Source organism: Leptidea sinapis, chromosome 29 (genome assembly GCF_905404315.1).
Source record: "Leptidea sinapis chromosome 29, ilLepSina1.1, whole genome shotgun sequence".
NCBI classification, from domain to species: domain Eukaryota; kingdom Metazoa; phylum Arthropoda; class Insecta; order Lepidoptera; family Pieridae; genus Leptidea; species Leptidea sinapis.
The window spans coordinates 9,117,360-9,144,390 of NC_066293.1; the positions used below are offsets into that span (position 1 = coordinate 9,117,360).

General features: G+C 36.0%; 2 protein-coding genes across 2 annotated transcripts in view; one reads left to right on the forward strand and one right to left on the reverse strand.

Annotated features, from left to right (window-relative positions):
* LOC126973332 (serine hydrolase-like protein) overlaps nt 1–27,031 on the forward strand; it is a 275,685-nt gene that overhangs the window by 176,326 nt on the left and 72,328 nt on the right. The window lies entirely within an intron of this gene.
* Nucleotides 216–26,461, reverse strand: LOC126973310 (probable C-mannosyltransferase DPY19L1). The gene is made up of 10 exons (XM_050820515.1): nt 26,191–26,461; nt 18,267–18,517; nt 17,708–17,916; nt 16,217–16,400; nt 14,385–15,292; nt 14,076–14,182; nt 13,317–13,473; nt 11,893–12,018; nt 8,256–8,420; nt 216–5,837 (listed from the first exon to the last, which is right to left on the reverse strand). The coding sequence occupies exons 1-10, from the start codon at nt 26,300–26,302 to the stop codon at nt 5,810–5,812; spliced, it is 2,247 nt and encodes a 748-aa protein (XP_050676472.1). The 5' UTR covers nt 26,303–26,461; the 3' UTR covers nt 216–5,809.

Below are 27,031 nucleotides of genomic sequence, written 5' to 3' on the forward strand. Positions count from 1 at the left end.
GCAAAATGGTATGAATATGTATTTTATTTTACGAGTCATGGATGTTTATGGGTATTTATGTGTGTTAAGTAAGTATATTGTATTAATTGCATCATTGTCTTGCAACCCATACCACAGGCTATGCCTAATATAGGGCAAAATAATTTGTGTAAAAAGCAGTAGGTACGTAGTTTTTCCCCGAGCGACACAGGTTTATTAGGAAATAAAACAAACAATTCAAAGAATACATTTATTTACAATCAACAATAAAGTAATTAATACTTTTATAATACTATCCTTAATTAACAGAACGACTTTCAACAAAACTTAATATTCTATCTGCAGAATGGACAACTTATGTCTGAGTCATAGTTTGATACCTAAAATAAGGCCATCGAAACGATACAAAGAATGTAAACAAATTTTCAGAGGTTTGAAACATTTCTATTTGAATAAATAATTGTAGTTATTAATTTAATCTTGCATGGTCTTGAAACTGCAACTCTTTAAAAGGCATAAATTTAAACCACATATAAAAATTGTCTTATGAAAAATAGCTAGGTACTACAAAACGAAGCATTGTTGTAATGATAAAAATATTTGGACAGGCGATGATTTGATGATTATCTACATTTTATATTTTTTAATGTTTACTTTAAGTAATAAACAGAAAAAATATTTTTTGATATGAGCTACATATAGTAAGCAAAAATATGTAAGGCAAGTGTAACTTTTCACCAGATTTCGTGGAAAAAAAATATTTTTTTGTAAAAGATAAAAATAAAAAACCAAAAAATTGGTTTTTTGAATTCACATAAATTTTGAGGTTATGTGAAAAAAAAAGTTGTAGATCTTTTTATTAACTACAACTTTGCCATTTGACTTTTTTCCATAGGACTTGCAGTTTTGCCGGAAATCGAGAATAACCGTTTTTTACCCTTAAACACCCCCACTTTTCCACTTCCCGACCTCAGATCGCCCGTAATTTATATTTCCTTTCATTTTATATTATATTCTCTTCTATTTGGTTTCGAAAATTATCGACACTGGCCTATATAAGAAAATAGACTATTTACTGCGTATATAAAATGTAATATTAAGTATTTTAGTGCATATGTTCTACGGAAATAAATATCACAAAATTAGTACTGAAGAATCACTATTTACCTGTGAAATGTCTCTTTAGTTGGATTGTTGCCATATTATGTAACAACACAATCTAATACAGAACAAGAAACCAATATATTCTTTAATTAATATCCGTTAAAACACAGAACAATAACGATAAAAACGATAAAATAAAAACGCAGTCTAATTTGACAGGAGACTAATGGACACTAAATTGTTTTAAAACGGTTTCGTGGTCTTCATCTATTCCGTCTCTTTCTCACACCTAGGTTTTTATGATAGTTCACTTTCACACAGGGTTCGTCTATTACGGTAGTGTACTAAGTTTATCGTTTAAAGTGATTTATATTTTTAACATTTTATTAACTATCACATTTTTGGCGGATAACTACTTTAAATAACGTTGAATTTTTTAAAATTAAATATATAAAAATATATACATGTTAATTATTGTCGATTTCATTGGCGGCAGTAAAGATGAAAACTTGTTCCCATCAGAGGAATCAAAAGTACTTTTTTAACTGAGATTAAGGATTGGTCTCCACTGCGCTCCAACTACATACCACACTACCTAAGAACAATAGATTTGTATCACGGCAACTATTAGATGCTTGTATGGGTGGCATCTTGACACTCAATTATACTTATGCTTTTAAAGTTTTATCTATCATTATTAAATGGTCTATTACTATTACTAGCATTATTACGCACACAACACTATTACAAACAACATGCTTCGCTTATTTTAAATTTTAAAACTATTAACAAATTATTTATAAAGTTTATTAAATTAATATTTTTAAAATGGCAGGGTTAAAAATATTTTATCAAAACGTAACGTAACGAATTATTTAATGATAACTACTTTGTTTGGAGGCGAGATCGCGACTACCGAGCGACGGAACAAACACTAGGAGGCGGAGTTCTAATTGCAGTGCGTCGGGAGCTTGCTACTGAAATAAAGGATGACTGAAATTCTTCTGCTGAAGATCTATGGGTAACTATATGTCTACAGCATCGTAAGCATCGAATGAATCATCCTTCCGACATATTTATTGTATTAGGGGACTTTAATTTACCTAAATTAGAATGGAAAATATCTGAGGACGGTTGTTCATATCAAGCATGTAATATACAAGGTACGTCTCAATTTGAATTAATTGACAACTTTTCGATTTGCAATCTTTTACAGTATAACTCAATTTTGAACATAAATAATAAAATATTAGATCTTGTACTATCGTATAATGAGGTTTCCGTCTCTCAGTCAACCAGCCCTCTAGTGCCTGAGGATGCCCAACATAAAGCATTAACAATTTATGCTGAATTTGTTGAACTACATTCATTAGAAAGTGTTCCACATTTAAAGTACCAGTATAACCTAGGAGATTACGATAATATTAAACAGAAACTTGATGAGGTTGATTGGATATACCATATTAATAATAAAACTTTTGAGGAAGCTGTAAGTTTTGTTTATGATACATTATACAAATTAAGAGACGAGTATATACCATCTAAACAAATTTACAATAACCGCAAGTATCCCCAGTGGTATAAATTGCCTCTAATCAAAATGTTAAAGGAAAAATACAAATTTCGCAAAACATTCAAAAATTATGGCAATCTTTCCGATTTTAATTCATACGTCACTTTAAGAGATCGTGCTGTTAGAATGGAGCGTGAAATGTTTGATGAATATATTAAAAAAATTGAGACGAATATAAGCAAAAATCCTAGGTCATTTTGGTCGTACGTGAAGTCGAAGAGGGGTTCAAACAACTACCCCGCTGTATTTACATACTTGGGCCGATACTCAAGTAATGGTGAGGAGATTTGTAATATGTTCGGAGATTTTTTTCATTCAAACTTTCTCAACATCACAGGTTCCGTCAATAATAAAGAAACAATAGTCGTCAATAACTCGCTCAGTGATATTTCCCATATAGAAATAAGTGAAAAAGAAGTTCTTAAACTATTCAAATGCTTGGATCCATACAAGTCTGCTGGTCCCGATAACATTCCACCCTTACTGATCATCAGGTGCGCCGATAATCTCTGTACTCCCTTGACACTTCTTTATAGACGTTCCACAAGCAAGTTCAATTTGCCCTAAAACACATATTTAGTGAAAATCAACATGGCTTTCTTCATGGAAGATCAACCACATCAAATTTGCTTCTTTGCACTGAAACACTGTCAAAGTATATGTCGGAGCCTTCCCAAGTAGATGTCATATACACTGACTTTAAGAAAGCATTTGATAGAATTGACCATTCTATTCTTATTGACAAATTACTACAAATAAGGATTCGAGGCAACTTATATCGATGGTTTTCAGCTTATATCGCCAATAGATGTCAAGTTGTTGTTCTAAATGGTTTTAAATCTGCTACTATGTGTATTCCTTCAGGAGTCCCACAAGGATCCATTCTTGGCCCCCTCTTATTTAATATTTTCGTAAATGACATATCCTCTAATTTTAAACATTCCAAAATAATACTATACGCCGACGATATGAAAATACTTTGCCCGGTTAATTGTGTTAGAGACGCTGAACTTTTACAAACTGATCTAGATAAATTTGTTAGTTATTCTGCAGAACACAAATTAGATCTCAATATTTTAAAATGCTTTAGTTGCACATATACTAGAAAACAGAATGTCATACATGAAAATTACTCAATATCTGGAACATCAATAACAAGAGTATCATCCATTAAAGATCTCGGAGTTATCTTTGATGCAAAGCTTCTATTTGATCTACACATAAACAATATAATTATTAAGGCTAATAAAACATTAGGGTTTATCATAAGGATGTGTTCTGAACTAACATCAATTAAACTGATGAAAATATTATACTGTGCTTACGTTCGTAGCCATCTAGAATACGCATCTCAAGTATGGAATCTAGTTTATGTGTACATTAACCGCATTGAATCAATACAGAAAAGATTCATACGTTACTTACAATTCCGTACAAAAAACTATTACCATAATTACGTCACGATGCAAAAAATTTCATTTTTTGCCTCTCTCCAAGAAAGGCGACGTGTTGCAGACATTACTTATATACTAAATATAGCAAACGGTAGAGTTTACTGTGCAGAACTGCTAGAGCAGATTGGCTTACGAACCACTGTCAGCTACCTACTTGAAATACAATCAGCAAAATGTAATTATAGACAGAACAGTTTTCTTATAAGAGCATTTAAACTTTATAATGAAGTTAATAGTGAATACGACCTTGACTTATTCAAGACGACACCATTTCAATTTAGACGTCAAGTAAATAAAAACTTTTAATTTATATAAAGCAAAAGTAGGTTATATAATATTAGGTATGTTTAATGTAGGTAAACGATTATAAACAATAAATAGTTATTATTTGTGAAAACTTGTAAATAACTATCTGCTGTATAACAGATTAATTTTTAATATGTATCTAGATGTAAGTTTTCTAAAGTTGTAAAAAAAAAAAATTCAAACTCTTTCAAATTTTGTAACATACGCTTCGTGTTATATATACGCAACCGGCATTTTAGTTTCAATTATTAGCAAAGATTAACAGAACATGTGGCACATCAACGTCAGTCGTCACTTGGGCGAAGTATTAGTTGCCGCACTTTGCAACTACGCCTGCGGTATCTAGTTGGAGCGCAGCGGAGACCAAGCCTTAATATAAGTATTTTTATTGAATAAAATCTCGCCAATATTATCAATGTGAATCTGATTTTGTTCGTTAACAAAATTTATTTATGTTTTTAAAGTGATAACACTCACTTCTAGGATTAATACACAAATAAAATTTTATGAACGATGCGGGACTCAATCTCACGACCTCGTTAAGTTAATTGTTCGTTAATATTTCACGCTTTTTCATATGGAAATTTTTAAGTCTTCCTGAGCTAGTCTTCCTTCAAATTTTATATAAAATTATGTTACGCGATTCACAAAGCAAAACTTCGAACGCAAGAAATTATACATCTTGGAGTAACAAAAAAAAATTTAGTCTTCGTCCTATTTTACGTTTGTAGATTTTACCAGTGGGACGCTCCTTTGCACAGGATGCTTGCTAGATTATGGGTACAACAACGGCTATTGCTACCGTGAAGCAGTAATGTGTAATCATTATTGTGTTTCGGTCTAAAGGGCGCCGTAGCTAGTGAAATTAGTGGGCAAATGAGACTTAACATCTAATGTCTCAAGGTGACGAGCTCAGTTGTAGTGCCGCTCAGAAATTTTAGGTTTCTCAAGAATCCTGAGCAGCAGTACATTGTAATGGGCAGGGCGTATCGATTATCATCAGCTGAACGTCCTGCTCCTCATGTCTTTTATTGTCATAAAAAAAGAACAATATTGTAATAAAGAAGGTATTAAGTACAACCAATGAAAATATTATCATACCGCATAATTTACTTAAATAATGTTTATTAAAATATCATATTTTTTACATAATAAGTTTTTTCAATTTACCGTCATACGTATTGGAATTTATTTAATTCTCGTCCATTGGTTGTGGTTCAGTAGAAATATAGGTTACAAGAGGCTTGGTAACTGAAGTATGATGCCAATGGTCTACTTAAGCAGCTAAGCCACGTAAAACAGTTACACTGCTATAAGTCCGTAAGTATTGCTAAGTTAAAATCAGTCTTATTTTGGTTCAAGTTCCGCTATCGTAGTTTAGACTGTCATGCTGTCAGGTATCGAAGCTGCGTGGCATGTATCTGAAAAAAAAACCATTTCGGTCATTGACTTACAAAATACAATTAGACTCACAATCATGCTCAAAAATTGTCACACACACACACACAGTCACACAGCCACTCTATCTTTCACGCATACACACACTCTCACAGACACCCACTCTATCTCTCACGCATACTCACACTCTCACACACACCCACTCTATCTCTCACACACACCCAATCTATCTGTCACGCATACACCCACACTCACACACACACCCACTCTATATGTCACGCATACACCCACACTCTCACACACAACCACTCTATCTCTCACACATACACACACTCTCACACACACCCACTCTATCTGTCACGCATACACCCACACTCCCACACACACCCACTCTATCTTTTACGCATACACACACTCTCACACACACCCACACTATCTATCACGCATACACCCACACTCTCACACACACCAACTCTATCTCTCACGCATACAGACACACACACACATTTACCTGTATTCTTTATGATATATATGTCGTAGGTATATCGTCAAGGCCGTGATATTATAATTAACCGATAGATTGTCAATCGACTTCATTACTTACAATTTAATGGCCTGGTTTTAGTGACTTTGTAATGTCACGAGTACACTATAGTGATATTATAATAAATCTAGGTATATTACAAATGAAGTTAGCAGTGTAAGACGTCGAGCGTTCTGATAAGTCAATTTTTTTTTCATACGCAATTAGCAAAAGACTTATAGTAAACCTTGGAGCGTGTATGCAATTTTCCATCTGTAATTATTGTTGAAATAGTAGTGAACAAGGGCCGATTCTGTTCTGGTACTCGCCGACCGCTGCCGCGGCACGCTACGCTCGGCTCGTGCGTTGTGATCAACAGTATAAATTTCTTTTTGGGACTTACTATTTAACAAAGGCCGATTCGTTTAGATTACAATTAGTTTATCTTTTTATAACGGCGCCTATTTCTGCCGTAAAGCAGTAATGTGTAAGCATTACTGTGTTTCGGTCTGACGGGCGCCGTAGCTAGTGAAATTACTGGACAAATAAATGAGACTTAACATCTTATGTCTCAAGGTGACGAGCGCAATTGTAGTGCCGCTAAGAACTTTTTAGTTTTTCAAGAATCCTGAGCGGCACTGCATTGTAATGGGCAGGGCGTATCAATTACCATCGGCTGAACGTCCTGCTCGTCTCGTCTCTTATTATCATAAAAAAAAGTTTATTACACTAATGCATAACTTAAAAATAACACTACTGCGACTATAAAATGACAATGACATGACAAGAAACAGACTAATCAGAGGCAGCCTCATAAACTAACGACCAGTAAAATTGTCAAAATATCATTGGCTTACAATATGTTAGTTAGTTAGTGTACCCGTGACATTACAATGTCACTAAAACCAGGCCGTTAATTGTAAGAAATGAAGTCGATTGACAATCTGTCGGTTAATTATAATACCACGGCTTTGACAATATACTTGCGACATATTATATATCGGCACAAATAGTCAGTCGTGCTCGGGCTGTCGTACAGTACGGACCTCTCTGGGACATCGTAACGCTGCCCGTTGAATTAACGAAAGTAATAAAATACCTACTCGTGTAGTTTTATTTGGAAGAACCAATGAGTGATCTTCAGCAAGATAGCAATTGTGATGTCAACAGTAATGACGTCACACCTTTTAAAAACAATATAGAGGTTCTTTCCTCGTCATATATATATAAGTTAGTTTATACCTACGTAGTTATTTTAAACAAATCATAACTCCTTTTTTGTCGCTGTGTAATACAGGTGGCCAGTAATACAAATGGCCAGGTGCCAGCGATTTACAACCAAAACTTTTGCGTCTCCTGTATTTAAACTTTCGTTGTAAGTTATTTTGGTCCATCACCATCATTTCAGGCTAAAGCCGTCCACTGCTGGACAAAGGACTCCCCCAAAGATCGCCACGACGATCCTGCGGTGCCCTCATCCAACGTGTTCCGGCGGTCTTGACCAGATCGTCGGTCCATCTTGTGGGGGGCCTACCAACACTACGTCTTCCGGTACGTGGTCGCCATTCGAGGACTTTACTGCCCCAACGACCATCTGACCGTCGAGATATGTGCCCTGACCACTGCTACTTAAGTTTTACAATCATCTGGACTATGTGGGAAACTTTGGTTCTCCTACAGATCTCCTCATTTCTGATTCGATCTCGCAGGGAAACTCCGAGCATAGACCCATTCTCTGAGCAACCATGAGCTTCCTCATAAGGCTCATAGTAAGCGACCACATCTGCGTTCCATATGTCATCACGAGAAATTTTTACAGGGATTCCAGGACTTATCTTTATTGCGTTCGGAAATAAATATATTATTGATTAACTAAGTTTAAAACTAGTGTATATGCACTGAGCCGGAGTGTACTCACCTTACGCTTATGTCGTGAATCCTGAACACGGAGTATTGCGCGTTCATAAACACCGGGTAGAAATGGTCGACACTCTCCGTGAGGAGTATGTGGCACAACGGCGGTCTCTCTCTCATACTATCTCCTGTCTCAACATCCCAAATGTCACTGAACTTGCATCCGCGACTGAAAGGCAAAACAAAAGCTGTAAACTTTTTGAAATTGTATGCTACTACAATGGTTTTTTATGAAAATAAGGGACGAGACGAGCAGAACGTTAAATTTATGGTAATTGATACACCCTGCCATTATATTGCAGTGCCGGTCATGATTATTGAAAAACTCAAAAATTCTCAGCGGCACTACAATTGCGCTCGTCACCTTGAGACATAAGATGTTAAATCTCATTTGCCCAGTAATTTCGCTAGTAACGGCGCCCTTCAGACCGAAACACTGTAATGCTTACACATTACTGCTTCATGGCAGAAATAGGAGCCGTTGTGGTACCCATAATCTAGCCGGCATCCGGTGCAAAGGAGCCTGCCACTGGTGGTCCTTGACTGGTTCTGCGCAGGCCACGTAAAATTGTATATTATTCTTTGACCATTAATGATACGTCTAGATTGACTATGACAGCTGTCAAAACGTCGAAAAAAATTGAGTTTAGAGATTACTCTATTTTGAGTTATTCACGCACACTAACACAAAAGTGTCATACTAATCGCGAGTGTAAGACGTAGCTTGTCACGTACACTAAACTAATATTCCTGGCCTGTTTTTGTCGCATGTCTAACAGCAAGAGACTATATAGACGTATAAATTATCTAAGATAATATTATATTTAAATAAATCAAATCAAATCAAAATCAGTTTATTCACGTAGGTCACGGAAATGACACTTATGAATGTCAAAAAAAAAAAAAATATTTTTCTTATTGAATCTACCGCTACTTCGTAAAGGGTTGAGCTAATGAGAAGAAGTAGCAAGAAACTCATTGCCACTCGTTTATATCAAGATTTACATTTAAGTACATCGATTTACAAATCCTTTCAAATTACAATATAATATGTAAAATGTGAAATGATGCAACAGACACACTCAAACGTCAAATAGTCAATGTCTTACACGAGTAAGTCAAAAAAGTAAATGTAAATTAATACAAAATTAATTGAGTACAGTAGCTGCATCATCCACATACACCATAAATAAATAAAGGTATTCTGTGAGCATTTTATAAGCGATTACAAATAAATAAATATGTATATATCCATACATATATATACACACAATAACTATTAAGAATCTGATATGCTGAGTTGTTATATGATTTAAAAGATGGACTGGGAGTTTCTTATCAGTTCTTCTCTCCATGTCAAAGTCGCTTTATGAACTGATATAGCTTCATGACGTTAACCAAATGTTACTGCAATATGTAATGTTATTGTCACTCCCTATGGTAAATAAATATATTTCTATTTCTATACGAATTAAATTTGTACAAAAATTTTATGAACGATGCGGGACTCGAATCCACGACCTCTCGGGTTCCATCCGAGCGCTCTTACCAACTGAGCCAACAGTCCGAGTGACGCATCGACAGAAGATCTCGGTGTGCATTGTTCAACTCTCAGGTTGTGGTTTTGGTAAAATTGTTTGTATTTAATATACATATATACACATAAGAAGTGAGAAATATTACTTAATAATACCAAACTGTAAAGTAATATAATCTAAATCGTAGACTTAGCATATACTAGTACAAAGACGAACTGACAGCCCGTTAATGCGGAACCAAGTTTGATTTTTTTAATGTGTGCGTCACCTAGTTTAATATTCAAAATACTAAATCAAATCAAATCAAAATCATCATGCAGGTCAACAAAATGACACTTATTAATGTTAATGTCTTTGCTTTTTACATCTACCGCCACTTGGGAAAAGGATGAGCTTTATTCAGAAGCAGTGGCAAGAAATTCATTGCCAATCTTTGATAATGAAATTTATTTATTTCAATGTAGGTTCTCAACGTGGGCGATAACACCCCCTTGTGGGCGTTTGAGACTTTCGGGGGGGCAGTAAAAGACCCAGAGAAAATTAGGGGGCATTGAGATGGCGCAGATGGGGCGTGGGTAGATTATAAAATATAGTCTAAAAAGGCAAAAAAATACACGAAAAAAACTCTAGAAAAAAACATATTCTCAAAGTGGGCGGTGAGCAAAATAAGGTTGAGAAACTATGGCTAAATAAAATATATTATAGATCTTAAAATTGCAGTGTCTTCTATTCGGCTTATTTAAATTAGCATGCAAAAAGTTAACTTAAAATTTAAAAAAATCCTCAACACTATAGAATTTTTTGTCTTCGTTAACCTTAACCATTTAAACAGGAGTCCAGTATATCGTTTCAGTGGTAAGTTTTTTAATTATAGAGGTAAATCTATATATATAAAAATGAATTGCTGTTCGTTAGTCTCGCTAAAACTCGAGAACGGCTGAATCGATTCGGCTAATTTTGGTCTTGAATTATTTGTGTCCAGAGAAGGTTTAAAAGGTGAAAATATGAAAATGTTCGAAATTAAATAAAAACAACAATTTTGTTTTTCCTTTGATGTGTCCCCCGTCGTTCAAAAATCAAACCGAAAGAATAGTTTAAAATGAATACCTAATTAGAATCTTTATATCGATCGAACTTTCTCCGGAGGTAAAAAAAAAATTAAGTATTTTTCTAATTACTTTATATGGCAATACAACGTTTGCTGAGTCAGCTAGTGATTAATAATTTTATACACTTTGCGTAGCTACACTATTTGGGTATAATGTTGTTCTGAGGAGTGGTCATAAACCGATCAATCCGGTAATCTGGTGGAACGAGGATTCAATTCAATGGCCCTTTTTAAATAAATGATTATTTTGCTTTACAAAATATCAATGTCAAAATATTTAACTTTTTAAATAAGTCTACATGAATAGGTGGGACCAACTCCACTTATTTTACACTTTTACAGCAACATTTACAGCCTCTGTCGATATCCAGAACATATTGAGCGGCAACAATTAATACGTTAATTTAAAAAAAAAACTCAATAATTCTATAGTACCTAGCATTGACGTACAATAAACAACAAGACTCACAATCATGCTCAAAAATTAGGAAGAGTGTTCGTTCAGTTGTGTTACGACCGCGCTTTGAATACACCGCCACGCAATGACAAATTTCAGTGAAAAACTGTCCAAATAACAGCAAATCCAAACTTAAAAAGGATGGAGTGTCGTATTTCAGCTAAGTGCCGCTTTAAATTAACAAAATTATGTAAATAACTTGACGTTTTTAATAATTTTGCAAAATAATTACATTTCAATTGCTAATACAAAATTATTTATGCCTCGTGTTGGCGTTCCAGCTTCTAATGAGCCTATACAATAAACTTTGATCATTACTGCCACGAAATAAGATGTTAATTTGAATGAATATTTTAATTTGATCTGTATAAGTTAATGTATAGGTATATACAACGCCGCTCAGAGATTTTTTGGCGACCTTAAAATAGGCGATTTGGAGTCTTGTGGTTTACTTTACGTCACTGGGACCTAGCTTTTAAATAGCCCGAATTCTGCAACAAAAACCGATCAATGTAAGATAAAAGAGAGATTCTCTTACTCGCTCTTCCCGTAACAGTAATTCCTCTCCACTATCAGGTAACTGACTCTCAGTTTATTCATTTCCTGGTACAACTCTTCCGCGGTGAATCGTCCGTATACTTTGTAAACGGTATAAGCACGTTGCCTGTAAAAATAATGTATTAGTTAAAACCGCGCTTAAAAGGCATAAAAGGCATTTATTTTCTCAAAATTGATTCCTTTAGAATTATTTTTGATGTCATTTCTAATAACTACTAGATACTACTATCGCTTCGGAAACAAATGGCGCTCTGAGAGAGAAGAAGCGGCGCAAGAAACTCTCCCAGCATTCTATTTTTGCGCTCTTTTCAATAAAAAATGTACAATATTGTACAGTCATTTCTATCGCTATAAAATAATCACAATCTAGTCCCAGGCTGTCCGATCATTTAGATATTCAGCAGTGGAGTAATAGGATTTACGACAGAGCCATTTTTTTATAAAACATTTAAATTTATTTATAGATAATGCCTGAACAGTGGCTGGGACTTTATTATAGAAGTGTATACATTTACCCTTAAAGCTATTATGTATCTTATGAAGTCTGCTAGAATTAGTTACAAGCAACCCTTATTTCTAGTGTTATAATAATGGAAATCACTATAAAGAGCAAAAAGGTGACGATTTTTCTGAACGTATATTACATTTTCATAAATGTACTGACAATGAACAGTCATTATATTTATTTCTTTATCATAAAATTTTTCTTCTTTTGTATGTTTTTGTTTCTCACGACTTTGAGCGAGACAAGATGTTTCTTGCACAGCCGCTTTGTGGAATCTATTACTGGCTGCAGATTTCATAAGCCGATACTACTTAGGGACCTTCAACACAATACAATTGATAGAACAGTAGCGTATCTCAGCGGTCTCTTGTCTTTAGACATCGTTTTACGTCACAGTAAATTATGGATGGCCCGTAAAATAAAATGGGCGCCACAGTATATAAAACAAAATGGCCACCACAGCATCAGTATAAAACAAAATGGCTGCCACAGTATATAAAACAAAATGACTGCCACAGTATATAAAACAAAATGGCCACCACAGTATAAAAAACACAATGGCCACCACAGCATATAAAATAAAATGGCCGCCACAGTATATAAAACAAAATGGCCACCACAGCATATAAAACAAAATGGCTGCCACAGTATATAAAACAAAATGGCCGCCACAGTATATAAAACAAAATGGCCACCACAGCATATAAAACAAAATGGCCGCCACAGCATATAAAACAAAATGGCCACCACAGTATATAAAACAAAATGGCCACCACAGTGTATAAAACAAAATGGGCACCACAGGATATAAAACAAAATGGCCGCCACAGTATATAAAACAAAATGGTCGACTGGTCAGCGGTTATGTAAATCTGTACTAGGCCTATAAATGTGCATACCTTGCTTCTAAATGCTCGTAGTGGGGGTGCGCTACTATGGGCCTGCGAGTTGACAACATAACAGAGGCCAGCACAGGCATCGAACCCGCGTACGCTCCGATCGGCTGCCTCATTATCCACTGCAGTAGCTCTTCTTGCGAGTAATCACTGAATTCATCTGCAATAAACAACTTGACTCACAATCTCGCTCAAAAATTGTCTGAAGCAAAACTCTGCCGACGCCTCTATTAGGCAGAGTTTTCGTTTAGTTGTGTTTCGACCGCGCTTTGAATACCACGCCACGCAACTTGACGTTTTTAATCATATTGCTAAATAAATACATTCCAATTACTAAGCAAAATGGTCTTGCCTCGTGTTCGCGTCCGAGCTTCTAATGAGTGTATACAATAGACTTTGAACATTACCTCGACGAAATAAGGTGTTAATTTGAATTAATGTTATAACGTTATCTGTATTCGTATATACAACGCAACACGGACATTTTTGAAGGCTATTTAATAGGCGGTTGTGTTTAGTTTCTTATAGTACATCAATGGTAATATACGACGGTTATATAGAGATGGTTCATTACAGACCCGACCCACAACATGGTTTTGAAACTGGCTTTTCAAATAGGTTTTTATTTCTTATTATCATGGGTGGCTGAAGTCCAACTATTGTGGTTGGAACGAAGGACGAACAGACGGCCAGGATAGGGTTCCCATTGGTTCTTAAAAAAAACCAAACGGTATACGCATAATGAGAAAAAAAAGCACTCACCTATATGCGAAATTTCTTCATACATATTATTGACTAGACTCCATAGCATAGGAAACACTCCTAGAATTAGTATGAATATTATTAACCTATTGACATTTCGAGGGTATCTGAAAAAAAAAACATTGTGTTCATAAGCCTTGCAGCTTAGATGATTTAACCACTTGATGCGTAACTAGGGCCGTATTCTAAATTATCCCTCTCTCCACTTACTGAGAAAATAATAAGAATATCATCGTTACCTACTTAATTTTTTTGTCACACGACCCCACTAATAAGGTTATAAATAGCACAAAAAATAACTATACTCACACATAATACTTCTTCTTGAACACCAAAGAGGATATAACGCACAATTGCGTGCTAAACAACAACTTCAGTCTCATTACTAGCGCCGCCATGACACCATAGACAACCAACAGCGATATGTTGAAAAAAATGGCGGCTTCGATATTGATGCTCTTCACAGACTCGACAAAAGCATCGCGTTCTTCTAACTTCGCTCTTATTTCCTTATCAATAACGTCCAAATCTCCTTTCCGCGGCTTATTCTCTGTAGTATTTTCAATGCCGCTATCCTCGTCCTCGACTTCCTGTTCTTTCAGCTTAGGCTTATCTAAATCTTCAGCACAACTCAAGCTTACAAACCAATAATAAAAAGCGCTTATTACGCCGAAAACAACATAGGGAATCAAAAACGAATTGGTCATATTTTTAATCGACCTGAAAGGCAAAAAGTCAAACACTTCCGAACAAGTATACATCAAAGTGTGAAAGTTCTTATAATCTGTGAACTTTGAGACGAGAATGTCCCAAATATGCCCATCCTCTTCCAACTCGAGGAAATCGCAGATGAACTTCTTCAAGTAAATGGATGCAATGCCGACGACGAAAATTCGTAAAATTACCCAAAATATCTCCTCAATTAAGTCCAAGCGACTTTTAATCTTAACTCTAAAACCGCTGAAGAACATGCAGTATAGAGACACTACGACGAATAAGGAAGCGTATAAGGACGATTTTAGCATATCGTTGCCTTGGAGCAACAGTATTGCCATATGGAGTCCACAGTAGTGGGAATGTAGAAAGACAAAAAGGTTAAAAGTCGATATAATCCTGAGTTGTTCCATTATAAAGAATATAGCGATTTGTACTAGGAATATGAACTGTGTGAATTGCCAGGATAATAAACAGAGGCAATTTAAGATGAATATGGCAACCTGGAACAAAATATTCTTATTACTTATAAGTAACTTACTATTAGGTAATTAACGAGAGATGGAAAGAGAAAGTATGAGAGTGATATTGAAAGAAGAGTGAATGCAGGAATTGTGAATGGAGCTTTGCACTCCTTTATGAACAGGCGGAAGGTGTCTAATAAGGCTCATTTGGCTTGTGCATGAGGGCGTGTTGGTTCCAACACTCATGTACGGAAATGAAAGTTGGGTATGGCAGAAGAAACATGAAATTAGAATAAATGCAGCTGAGATGAGAGCGTTGAGAAGTATGATAGGAGTTAAACTGAGTGACAGGCCAAGAAATAGTGAGATAAGGAAACGTTGTGGTCTGAAAGAAGATGTTGTGACAAAAAATTGAGAAAGGTATGCTGAGATGGTTTGGCCATGTCGAGGGAATGAATGAAGAACAATTGACCAAAAAAAGTGTATAAGGGCAGTGTGAATGAAAGTGTTGGAAGGGGTAGATCTAGGCGGACGTTTCGAGACCAAATCAGGTACGTCTTGAAAATAACCAAGTCAAGAGTACCCTAAACCGAAGAGCATGTATGAATAATGAAAGTGGACGAAGCAAAACAAGTATGTAAGGATCGTAGCAAGTGGAAAGAAGTGGTCCCTGCCTACCCCTACGGGAAAGAGGCGTGATTATATATATATATACTATTAGGTACTACTTTTTGGACATCCGCAAAACCAATGCGTTTTCGGCCTCTTGGATGTACGCTCTAATCTTGAAGGTCCCTGTGGCGTATTGTTAGAGACAACTGCAGTCGGTAATTGATTCTTTTTTAAGTAATATATAACTTTACAACACCACAAGCCGTGACCAAATTAAAGGGAATGGAACGACTCGCCCTACGACGTTGCAACAAGCAATGAAATTCCGTTCATACAGCAGTATCTGCCTACCTGTAGTGGTATATAGTTCTTCCGTTTAACATCCTGCAGTTGTATGCTTAGCAGCCAGCTCTGCAGCATCAGCAAAGGTGCCGCCCAGTTCTCGCGGGCGTTCGGAGTCCACTGGACTCTGGTGCACTCCGCGTGGTTGCTGAAGTATTGCATCACAGCCAGGAAACCACCCATGAAACTCTCACTGAAATGTTGCCAATATTGAAAAGTAAATGATGGAAAATACATTAGCACCGACAAAAACAACAATATTTAAGTAGTAGCAGATATACAGTAAAGAACTATATATACTTTATAGGATGAAAAATAATAGATGGATGAAGCATTTAACCTACTCTTAAATAATAATAATAATATTGACACACTTTCACACAAATTATCTTGCCCCAAACTAGGCATGGGTACAAGACAATGATATATTTAATACTTAACATCAATGACTCGGAAACAATCATCCATATTCATTATATAAATGTTGGCGCCTATCGGGATTCGAACCCGGGACCTCTAGCTCAGTAGGCAGGGACACTAACCACTAGACTATAGGGGCCGTTTAATTTTTTTTAAACATTATAAAATTCAAATTTTAATACTAAAAGTTCTATATTTTCACTTCTATCGGCAGTCTACACAACTTTTTATCCATTATAAGCGGTCAGTTAATAGATTCCGCTTAAATCTGTTAGAGCAATTAGAAATAATAAAACACAAAAATAACATGTTTACGTTGTTGAATGAACAAACAAATTTAGTCCCATCACCTTTGTTGCGTATCTCTTCCGGGGGTAATACGTCACAACAGCCGACCAACCACAGCGCGTCATTTCATAGGACGAGGGTATAAAAGAGCGGCTTCCGGCTCACTTGATTCACAGGATGCCTCGTGTAGGCGAAACACGTGTCGAATTGTTTAAAGACAAATATTGGCGGAATTAACACTAAAGAAAACTCAATAATATTTTTTTTAGTTAATAGACTAATTTAGTTTATTTTTTAAGTGTATATTTTGCGACGACCTCCATAGCCCAGTGGTTAGTGACCCTGCCTACTGAGCTAGAGGTCCCGGGTTCGAATCACGTGCAAACATTTATATGATGAATATGAATGTTTGTTTCCGAGTCATGGATTTTAAATTGTATTTATGTATGTTTAAGTATATTTTATTAAATATTATATCGTTTTTTATGAAAATACGGGACGAAACAAGCAAAACGTTCAGCTAAAGGTAATTGATACGCCCTGCCATTTCAATGCAGTGAAGCAGTAATGCTTACACTTCACACTCGTGCTTACTGCTTCACGGCAGAAATATGCGTTGTGGACTGTGGTACCCATAATCTAGCCGGCTCCTGTGCGAAGGAGCCTCCCACTGGTAACGTTGTCGTGTATGTATAGTATAGTACAGGCTATGCTTAGTTTGGGGCAAGATAATTTGTGTAAGAGTGTGTCAGAATTATTATATATTATATTATTTAAAAAAATGTGTCTTACCTCAAATCCATTGCGTGCAGGAACAGAGCTGCCACGTTGAGTCCAGCCATCATCCAGATTGCCTCCAGGTAGAAGAATATGGGAACCCCGACTCCCACGCAACTCTGGACTGGTGTAAATCCTGCGCCGCGGTCTACCATGTGGCACTGGACATGCTCTGTGGTATTCAACCAAGGCATGACGTAGCGGTACAAAGCGCCGACTATCACCTGAAAAGATGTCATAAAAAAAAATTAACAAAAAAACAATCGACTTCAAAAACACTATTCCAAAAGATCAAAATTAGGATATCATCCCCACCATCTGGATGTGTGGCGGTCCTTCACAGTGCGGTTTTCAAGGAGCTTTCTTACACGTACTACAAAGCTATGGAATGAGCTTCCTTGTGCGGTGTTTCCGGGACGATACGACATGAGTCCAATAAAACCTTAAAGGCCCGCAACGCACCTGTGATTCCTCTGGTGTTTCAAGAGAATAATGGCGGCGGTGATCACTTAAAACCAGTTGAACCGTACGCTCGTTTGTCCTCCTTTTCCATAAAAAAAATTATTTCAAGTACCTCTGGATGAATGTTGAATCTGTTGAAAGCATTAACTTCCTTGGGATACTCGACAGTCTTGTCGTACATCAGCTTTGAGATGCCGGCAACGAATGGAGTCTCCTCCACCACCGTTTTGTAGTAAGAGTAGTAGAAGCCACTCTCTGTTCGCAGTGACATCTCCCTCTCCAGGTCCGAGAGGTAGCTGAAGTGGCTGTTCTGCTCGAAGAGTGTCTTAACATAGCTGTAGTGTAAACAACCTTGGAATGACACTGAAAAACAAAACCATTTGTGAAGTGAAAATATCTTTAGCCGCGTTGGGCACTTTTTAAGGGAAAATCTTATGGATTCGCGTCACCGACAGATAGCGCATATTGCGCGAAAATTTTCTTAATTAAAAAAATTTCAAAATGCTTCTACGATTCGCCCGATTTTTTTAATTACACTAAGTGTGAGAATTAGTTATATATAGAAATAAATAGTTATACTAATAATTGAATAGTAAGAATCTGGAGGCACGGTTATATTTCCTCATTAGAACTTTTCAGTTCGGATGCTTTGAGCCCAGCGCCGCAACCCAAGTTTGATACGCCTACTCCAAATAATTTCACAATTTTTTTCAATTACAAGTTACATTTTTCTTATTAACAATTTCAGGTGTTTCGCAAAACTTGCTAACTTGACTTAAATTGGAAAAATTATAACCTTTACGTATTTTTTTCTTTTTAAATTTCCACTAGAAAAATAAATAAAAGGTTATTTTTGACACTAAAATGTTACTTTTTGTTTGGTTCGGGTAACTTTTGACTAGACCTGTCTGGCAACACGGACAGAAAGGCTATCCAGTAAGGACTCACGAGCATAAAGAAACATTATAACCTTTACGTATTTTTTTCTTTTTAAATTTCCACTAGAAAAATAAATAAAAGGTTATTTTTGACACTAAATTGTTACTTTTTGTTTGGTTCGGGTAACTTTTGACTAGACCTGTCTGGCAACACGGACAGAAAGGCTATCCAGTAAGGACTCACGAGCATAAAGAAACAAAGTATATTAAAGGTCATTGCGATCCAAAATTATTTGTTTAAGCATCCTAAAGACGCTAAAACAATCTAATTTATAGTAATTATTATTATAATGAAATGACCATTCATGATAGCTACCTATTTCCTAAACTAAGTAGGTTTGACTATGTCGTGGTCTACCACTATAAATATTTCTTTTAAATTACTGAAAAGTCGAGCGCGTGAGAAGAACATTCAAGAAACTCCATGGACAAAATTTTATGAACGATGCGGGATTCGAACCCACGACCTCCGGCGTTTCGTGCCGGTGCTCTAACCAACTGAGCTCACCGTTTGAGTAACGCCTCGTTATAAAATTCTGTTTGCTTTGTTCAACTCTCAGGTTGTGGCTTCTTCTTCTCACGTTAGCTCAGTTGGTTAGAGCACCGTCACGGAACGCCGGAGGTCGTGGGTTCGAATCCCGCGTCGTTCATAAAATTTTGTTTTTAAAATTTTATTTGTGTATTAATCCTAGAAGTGAGGGTATTGTTTAGATTTACAAGAGCGACATCTCAAGTCAATTTCCTAATATGCAAATATTGTGGTTCAGCAGGTTATGAACTGTAAAGTAGATCCTGTAGATGGAGCCACAACCTGAAAGTTGAACAAAGCAACTAGAAATTTATAACGAGGCGATACTCGAACGGTTAGCTCAGCTGGTTAGAGCACCGGTACGGAACGCCGGAGGTCGTGGGTTCGAATCCCGCAACGTTCATAAAGTTTTGTTTTTCAAATTTTATTTGTGTATCAATACAGTATTTTACAATGGCTGTAATATAAACAACGAATTAGTTTGTAAGGTGCTGCATATATATGAATCGTGGTAGTTTAAAGCGTTTTAGACATCAAATATTTTATAATAAGTTATAAAGAATTGTTCGAGTGACGCATCGACCATAAATATACATACAACTTAAAATTGTAACCAAAATGTATCGGTTAGCTGTAAAAAACGTGTCACACTGCCGTTGTAAAATGCATTTGATCACGTTTTCATATTAACCAATGTTAGTTAACATTTGTAAACAAAATTGTCACAAATAAAACATTTGCAATCTTTACTTTGTAAACATATTTTTGTAAACAGGCGACAACGGGGTATGCGGAGAGCGCGGGGCTGTGTGTCGTCATTGATACTATGTGTTCAAATGTTAGCCGGCGACATGGGACGGGTCGTCCCCTCCCTAAAATATGGTTAAGGGAGGCGATGGCTGGCTCATGCGTCATGCTCGTGAACGGGCGCTTCTAGTGGTGGCAGGATGATCCTGTTGCCGGGGACTCGGTTTCAGATTCTTAAAAGTTATTGTGTATATATGTATGGATATATACATTATTATTATTATTATTATTTATAATAGACTAAGCAGCTTTCGCTGATGCGTCTGTATCATTTGCCATATCTATCCAAATGTTTGTCCAGTCTATTCTTAAACTGATTAACAGATTTTGATTTAACCACATCCTTGGGCAATCTATTCCATATATTAACGACTCTGTTGGTCAAAAAGTGTTTCAATGGATTTGATGATGCTAATTGATATTCTAGCTTCATATCATGTCCCCTTAGTCTAGGATTGCTCTTCCTTGGAAACATGCTCTCAAAATTTGGGACATTATAATAATTATTTAGTATTTTGAATGTTTCAATTAGATCGCCTCTTTCTCGTCTGCTTTTGAGGGTGCTGAGTCCAAGCTGTGTAAGTCTTTGTTCATATGTAAGATTTTTCAGGTCCCTAGGCAATTTAGTAACATGTTTATTTATTTATAATCGATTATAAAATGCTCACAGAATACTATTTATTTATGGTGTGTGTGGATGATGCAGCTACTGTACTCAATAACTTTTGTATTAATTTACATTTACTTTTTTGACTTACTCGTGTAAGACATTGACTATTTGACGTTTGAGTGTGTCTGTTGCATCATTTTACATACTATATTGTAATTGAAGTGATCTGTAAATCTTGATAAAAAACAGTGGCAATGAGTTTCTTGCTACTTCTCATTAGCTCAACCCTTTAAGAAGTAGCGATAGATTCAATAAGAAAGATATTTAATTTTTTTTTGACATTCATAAGTGTCATTTCCGTGACCTACGTGAATAAACTGATTTTGATTTGATTTATAAATGTTTGCATGTATGTAATATAATGTATAATCGCACTACCCATGAACAATAATACCGTCGGACCAATGTGTAAGACCTTTCTTCGTTTCTCTAAAAATATTAACAATACCAAGCCTCCTGATACTACAGGTAGGCTTATACGCCCGAGCTCAGTTACACCAGTATAAAAAAAGAGGCGACACCAGCCAGTACCAGCTGCGACACGCGAATCGCCTAAATACAGTCCCACATAGCCTGGAAAAAGCTTCCCGCACAATACATGCTATGAGCCCTCGGGTTTATAATAAACTCCCGGACTATATCACAAGCGTGTCAAATTGTAACACTTTTAAATATAAACTCAAAAGGTGGCCCTCGTCTTACTCATATAATGAATTTATAAATTAATAATTGAATTAGTATGTTAAGTATGTATGACGTGTAATAGTATTTACGAATAAAAACTTGAACTTGAACAATAGCTTTTCTATTACGGCAACGGTGTATTGGCTATCCCCTTATTCATAATGGTCCGCTAACTTTAAACAGCCGCTAAGGAGTCTTTTTTCTCATTCTGACTTAGGTCAATAGAAGAAGGCAGAGTGAGAATTAGCAATGCTTTAAGTTAGCAGACTATTATGAATAAGGGGGTATTTGTAAAGATGCTTGTGTGCGTGGCATCTTGACACTCAAAGGCATTTTTCAAAATTTGTTACTTACATACGCTTCGTGTTATTTTACATTGAAATTAATAAAATACATACGTGATCCCAGTGTCTTTCTTATTTCTCGTAGTATTATTTTTACAAAGTTTTACTACGCAACCCGCCATTTTAGTTTCAATAATTAGCATAGTTTAACAGTGGCACGTGGCAAGTCAACGTCACACATTGTTCAAGACTGGCTTGAGTACGCCCACTTGGACGTTGTATTAGTTCCCTCAATTTGCGAATACGCCTGCGGTATCTAGTTGAAGCGCAACAGAGACACCGATCTTTAATCTAAGACTATACATATTAATACATCGTGTATTAAAAATATTTTTAAAAATCAATTAATTATTATCTTAATTTTTAACATATTGTAAGTGTTATTTTGGTAGACCAGTTATAAAATAAAATTTTTTTCAATTTTCAAGTGTAAAACGTAGCTGTCACGCACACTAAAGTAATAAACGTGGCCTGTTGTCATAGGTTGCCTAACAGCGATTTCTCGCCATCAAACGTTAAAGTTTGGCGAGTACAAGATGTTTTGTTAAACTTTGTATACTGTTTTATAGAAAGAAAGAAAGAAAGAAAGAAAAGAAAGAAAGGAAAAAGTTTATTCGTGACGATATAAGTAGTACAATAAAACATAAAACACAATTGAGGAATATTATTTTCTATACGTCACAAAAGTGTTCCCAACTCAGCATATTTGCTGTTCATAAATAAATAAATTGAAAAAAAAGAGGAGATTAGAGTCTGGACTTATAAATAATCTAAGGTTTTATTATTAAGGATCTGGAGCGTATTTAAGTACTGCATCAATTGTTTAAGTAATTCACTGTTCAGGCAAGATATCAGAATTCATAAACAGTGCTCAGATTTCGAGTGTTTATGTTTTCAAATCAACACTCAATGGTAGCTCTTCATAGAAATCAAGACGAGAAGGTACATCAAAAATGTTATGAGCGCTAATTCCTTGCACTGTAACATATTCAAAACCGCGCGATGGGCGGCGGCTATTGAAAGCAAGGGGGAAGGCCTGGCAGTTAGCCTGGATATAGCGAAGGCCTTTGCTCGTGTTTCTCTCAATAACAAGGCGTTTCTCTCAACACTTCCATCATTTGGGTTTCCCGAGAATTTTTGCAAGTGGACCTCCAGCTTCCTCAATGGGCGCAGCATACAGGTCATTGTTGACGTTTATTCCACAAACCCAAAGGCCCGTGAACGCTGTCGTGCGCCAAGGCTGTGCGCTATCTTCTACAATATTTCTTGTCCCTGTATCAATCAATATGTTGGAGGTGTACAACATATCATTGATATGCAGACGACAGCACTGGTGATGCCGTATACACGTGCCATGCAGGTCTCTCTCGGGAAATCGTCGACCAGTACCGGGAGAAACTTGTGTCTTCTTTTGAGAAGGACGCGGATTGGGAGTTCCCCAGAAGACTCAAGTTTGTGCTTTTACCACAAAAAAACCCTATTTGTCGCATCACCGCACTTCGACAACACTTCCCTTAAAGCCTCGCCTAGTATCGGAATACTGGGACTCGAAATCTCGAGCGGTTACCAATTCAGCGGTCATCTAGAAGGCATAGACGAAACTGTCTTCGCAGAAACTGGGCCTCATTAATTCAAGTCGGCCCACATTCACGGCCACGTATGGATTATTGCGGTCATCTCTGGTATGTTTGACCGCCTGCAACGCAGAGCTGCTCGAATTGTCGAGGACCCGGTGCTCTGTTAACGGTTGTTAATCACTTGGTGTTACGTAGAGATGTCGCTTCATTGTGTGTCTTCTACCAGATCAATCACGGGTAGTGTTCGGAAGAGTTGTTTGACCTGATTCCACCTTCGCACGATACTCACGAAATTGCGGCCTGATTTTGTGTGATCGAATCGACGTCGCCTTATTGATGAGAACTTGAGATGCAAGCACATTTCGTTTTATTTAGTGTACTATAATAATAATAATAAGTTTTATTTCTCACCAACAACCACAATTACAATATAGCGAAAACTTAAAAATACAGGGGATACATAAGTTTTGGTCGTGGATCGCTGATACCTGTGGTAGGTAATAAAATACCTGTATTACTGGTCACATGTGTTCTACTTATTTAGTGCAATAAAAAATTACTAAGCAAGCAGATTTGGGTCCAAATTTTTTTTAAATTGTTGTTTCGTTCATAATTGGCTCTTTGGCTTATAAGTTTTCCGAACACTGAGGTAGTGTTTTAATTTTCAAAACAATAAGGGTCTGCCAAGTGTCGCTCAATGTTTGTGAGCTGTCAATCTAAATCGGTTACAGACACAATAGGTTTTCTTACCTTTTCTATCTTGCTGTATATCCGTTATTTTCTTCTCCCTCACACATTTATTATCATATCTTAGTTACATTTTTTGTAATTTTTCTTTATAACAGTTTAGTTGTCCCATAAAATAATTTGGGAAGTGTTAGAGGCGCACAAAATAGACCAGAAATATATTAATGTTATCCATAATATATACTCAAAAGCACAAGCACACTGGAGAGGAAAGGAGATGAATTTGCAATAGAACAAGGTTTGTTCCAATAAAAATTGGTTACAGACACAATAGATTTGCTTACTACTGCTATTATCTATAATCTAATATATAAAATTCTTGTGTCATAGTGTTAAACATTGAACTCCTCCGAAACAGCTAGACCGATGAAATTTAGAGTGCATATTGGTAATCATCTGTGTTCATAATTTGTAGCATAACTTCCATTGTTAGACCTTAAAATATGTTGATGTTTGTTATTTGACATTTTACAATGCACAACTTGGAAGAGACTGACCCCCATGTCACGGGCTGTCCTAGTTTGGGGGTCGAGGGTAATTTTAAGCAAAATTGTGTTTTTTTTTTGCAACAAATAAAGATTTATTATAATTATTATTTATTATTACTAACACCGCTACCATATTTATGTTCTCCTGGTGTCTATGCAGTTATAAGTCGTGCGTATGACATAAGAATATATTAAGGTATACCTACTCGCATCATACATAAAAATAAAATAGTATGCATATTACTGTCTCATTCTTTGCCGGCTTCATCCCACACATTTTTGTATTTATGTCTCTTACCTGTCGTTTTTTCCGTTGCATCCGGTTTGAAATCACGATTCAAAAAAAGTTTCACTTCAATATACAATATTATAATATCAATATACAATATTGTACTGTCAATCTGATAGCGCAAACAGCTATCTTTTTCAGTATCTAATTAAAACCTATATTACAATCAGCAAGATGAGCCTGGATAATCCTAATACCATGACCATAGCAACTGAAATACACTTATCTGCCCATAGCAACATTAGTATATTCTCTAATGTTTCTAACGGCATATGCAGCAGAACTGAGTATACCTATTGCTGATTTTGTACTTAAAATCACATATAATGTATTTTAAACTCCAAGCTAACTGCTTGCATGCTTGAGTATGCCATAGAGAGACTTGTTGTTCATGGAAGGGTCAACCGCAGTAGGTCAAGAGGATGTTCCCCTATGCCCTGGACAGACCAGATCAAAGCCCTAACCAATACTCCTCTCAACACATGTGCCAGAGAAGCAACAGCCAGGGATAACTGGCGTAGAATCATTCGTTGTTCGACGTGACCACAACTGCACTGTAAAAAGTAATCTGACCAAGAAGAAGAACTGCTTTTAAGCATGCAATACTGTTAAAGAGTATATATAATTAACTATATTTAGTACTAAACTTCGTAATCTATTTTCATGCAAATATGTAACTACATATTATCTTCAACATAATCACATTTTTTGTCATGGCCTTTATATGTTCTGTAAGTCTCTTAATTTGGTCTTAGAGTTTATTGGTCTTAGTAGTTAGTGCCTACATCCTATGATACATACCCATTGTGAAACATGTAAACTTTAGAACGTGTTTTTATTGTGTTTTAAGCTATCCTGTGCTGATGCTGGTCTTTTCTTTAAGGAAATAAAGAACTCGTCGGATAGGTATAATAAACAAATAAAGCCATTATTAATTTAATTAAAACTATAAAATGTACTCACCTATCATAACAAATAACCAAGTTTTTAAGAAATCTTTTATCGGCGGAGAGATTGTCCTATAAATTACACTTAAAAACTTTTTTGTATAAGACAAACATGCTAACAACCACATTATTTCTTTTTAGTATCAAAGTTCTAATTATGCAAATTAGTCATTTGAAAGTAAACAATAATTATCCTTCCCACATGTAAATTAAAATAAAATTTTTAATTTACAAATTCAAAAGACAACTAAAGTTTTAAACAACCAAGAACACAGAAGTTGCACAGAAGTCAGAACACTATGAACACAGTGAACCTAGTGTTTTAACGCTCTTTGATTAATAGCTGACACACAATGAATCAACTTCAAGATTCAGGATCATTGTCAAAGTCAAGTTGACTGTCACTTTTCTTTTTCTATTGACATTTAGTTTTTTTGTTCAATTTTATTGTTTTCCGGGGCACACAAGGTCATACAGCGTTTAGTTATTTTTCATTATTTTATTTATTTAGACTTAGATCAATGAGCAAGAGATCTCCTGGGACTCGTCTCGATATGGGGGTACCACAAGTGTCTATTTTTGGACCTTTACTCTTCCTAATTGACATAAATGATCCACCTAACCCTTTAGAATTGTGTTTTTAACACAAGCTAGTATTGTTTGCGGATGACACTTCACTCATATTCAAAATGACAAGAAGCCAAGTTTTATATGACGAAGTAAACAATGCTCTCTCTGACATCCTGTGCTGGTATTGGAATTATTCGCCTATTTAAGTAAAACTTCAGTAGCAGTAAAAAAAAGAGAAAGATTCCTAGATACTTACAGAAGCAGTAACTGCCAAGAGTTGATCAGAA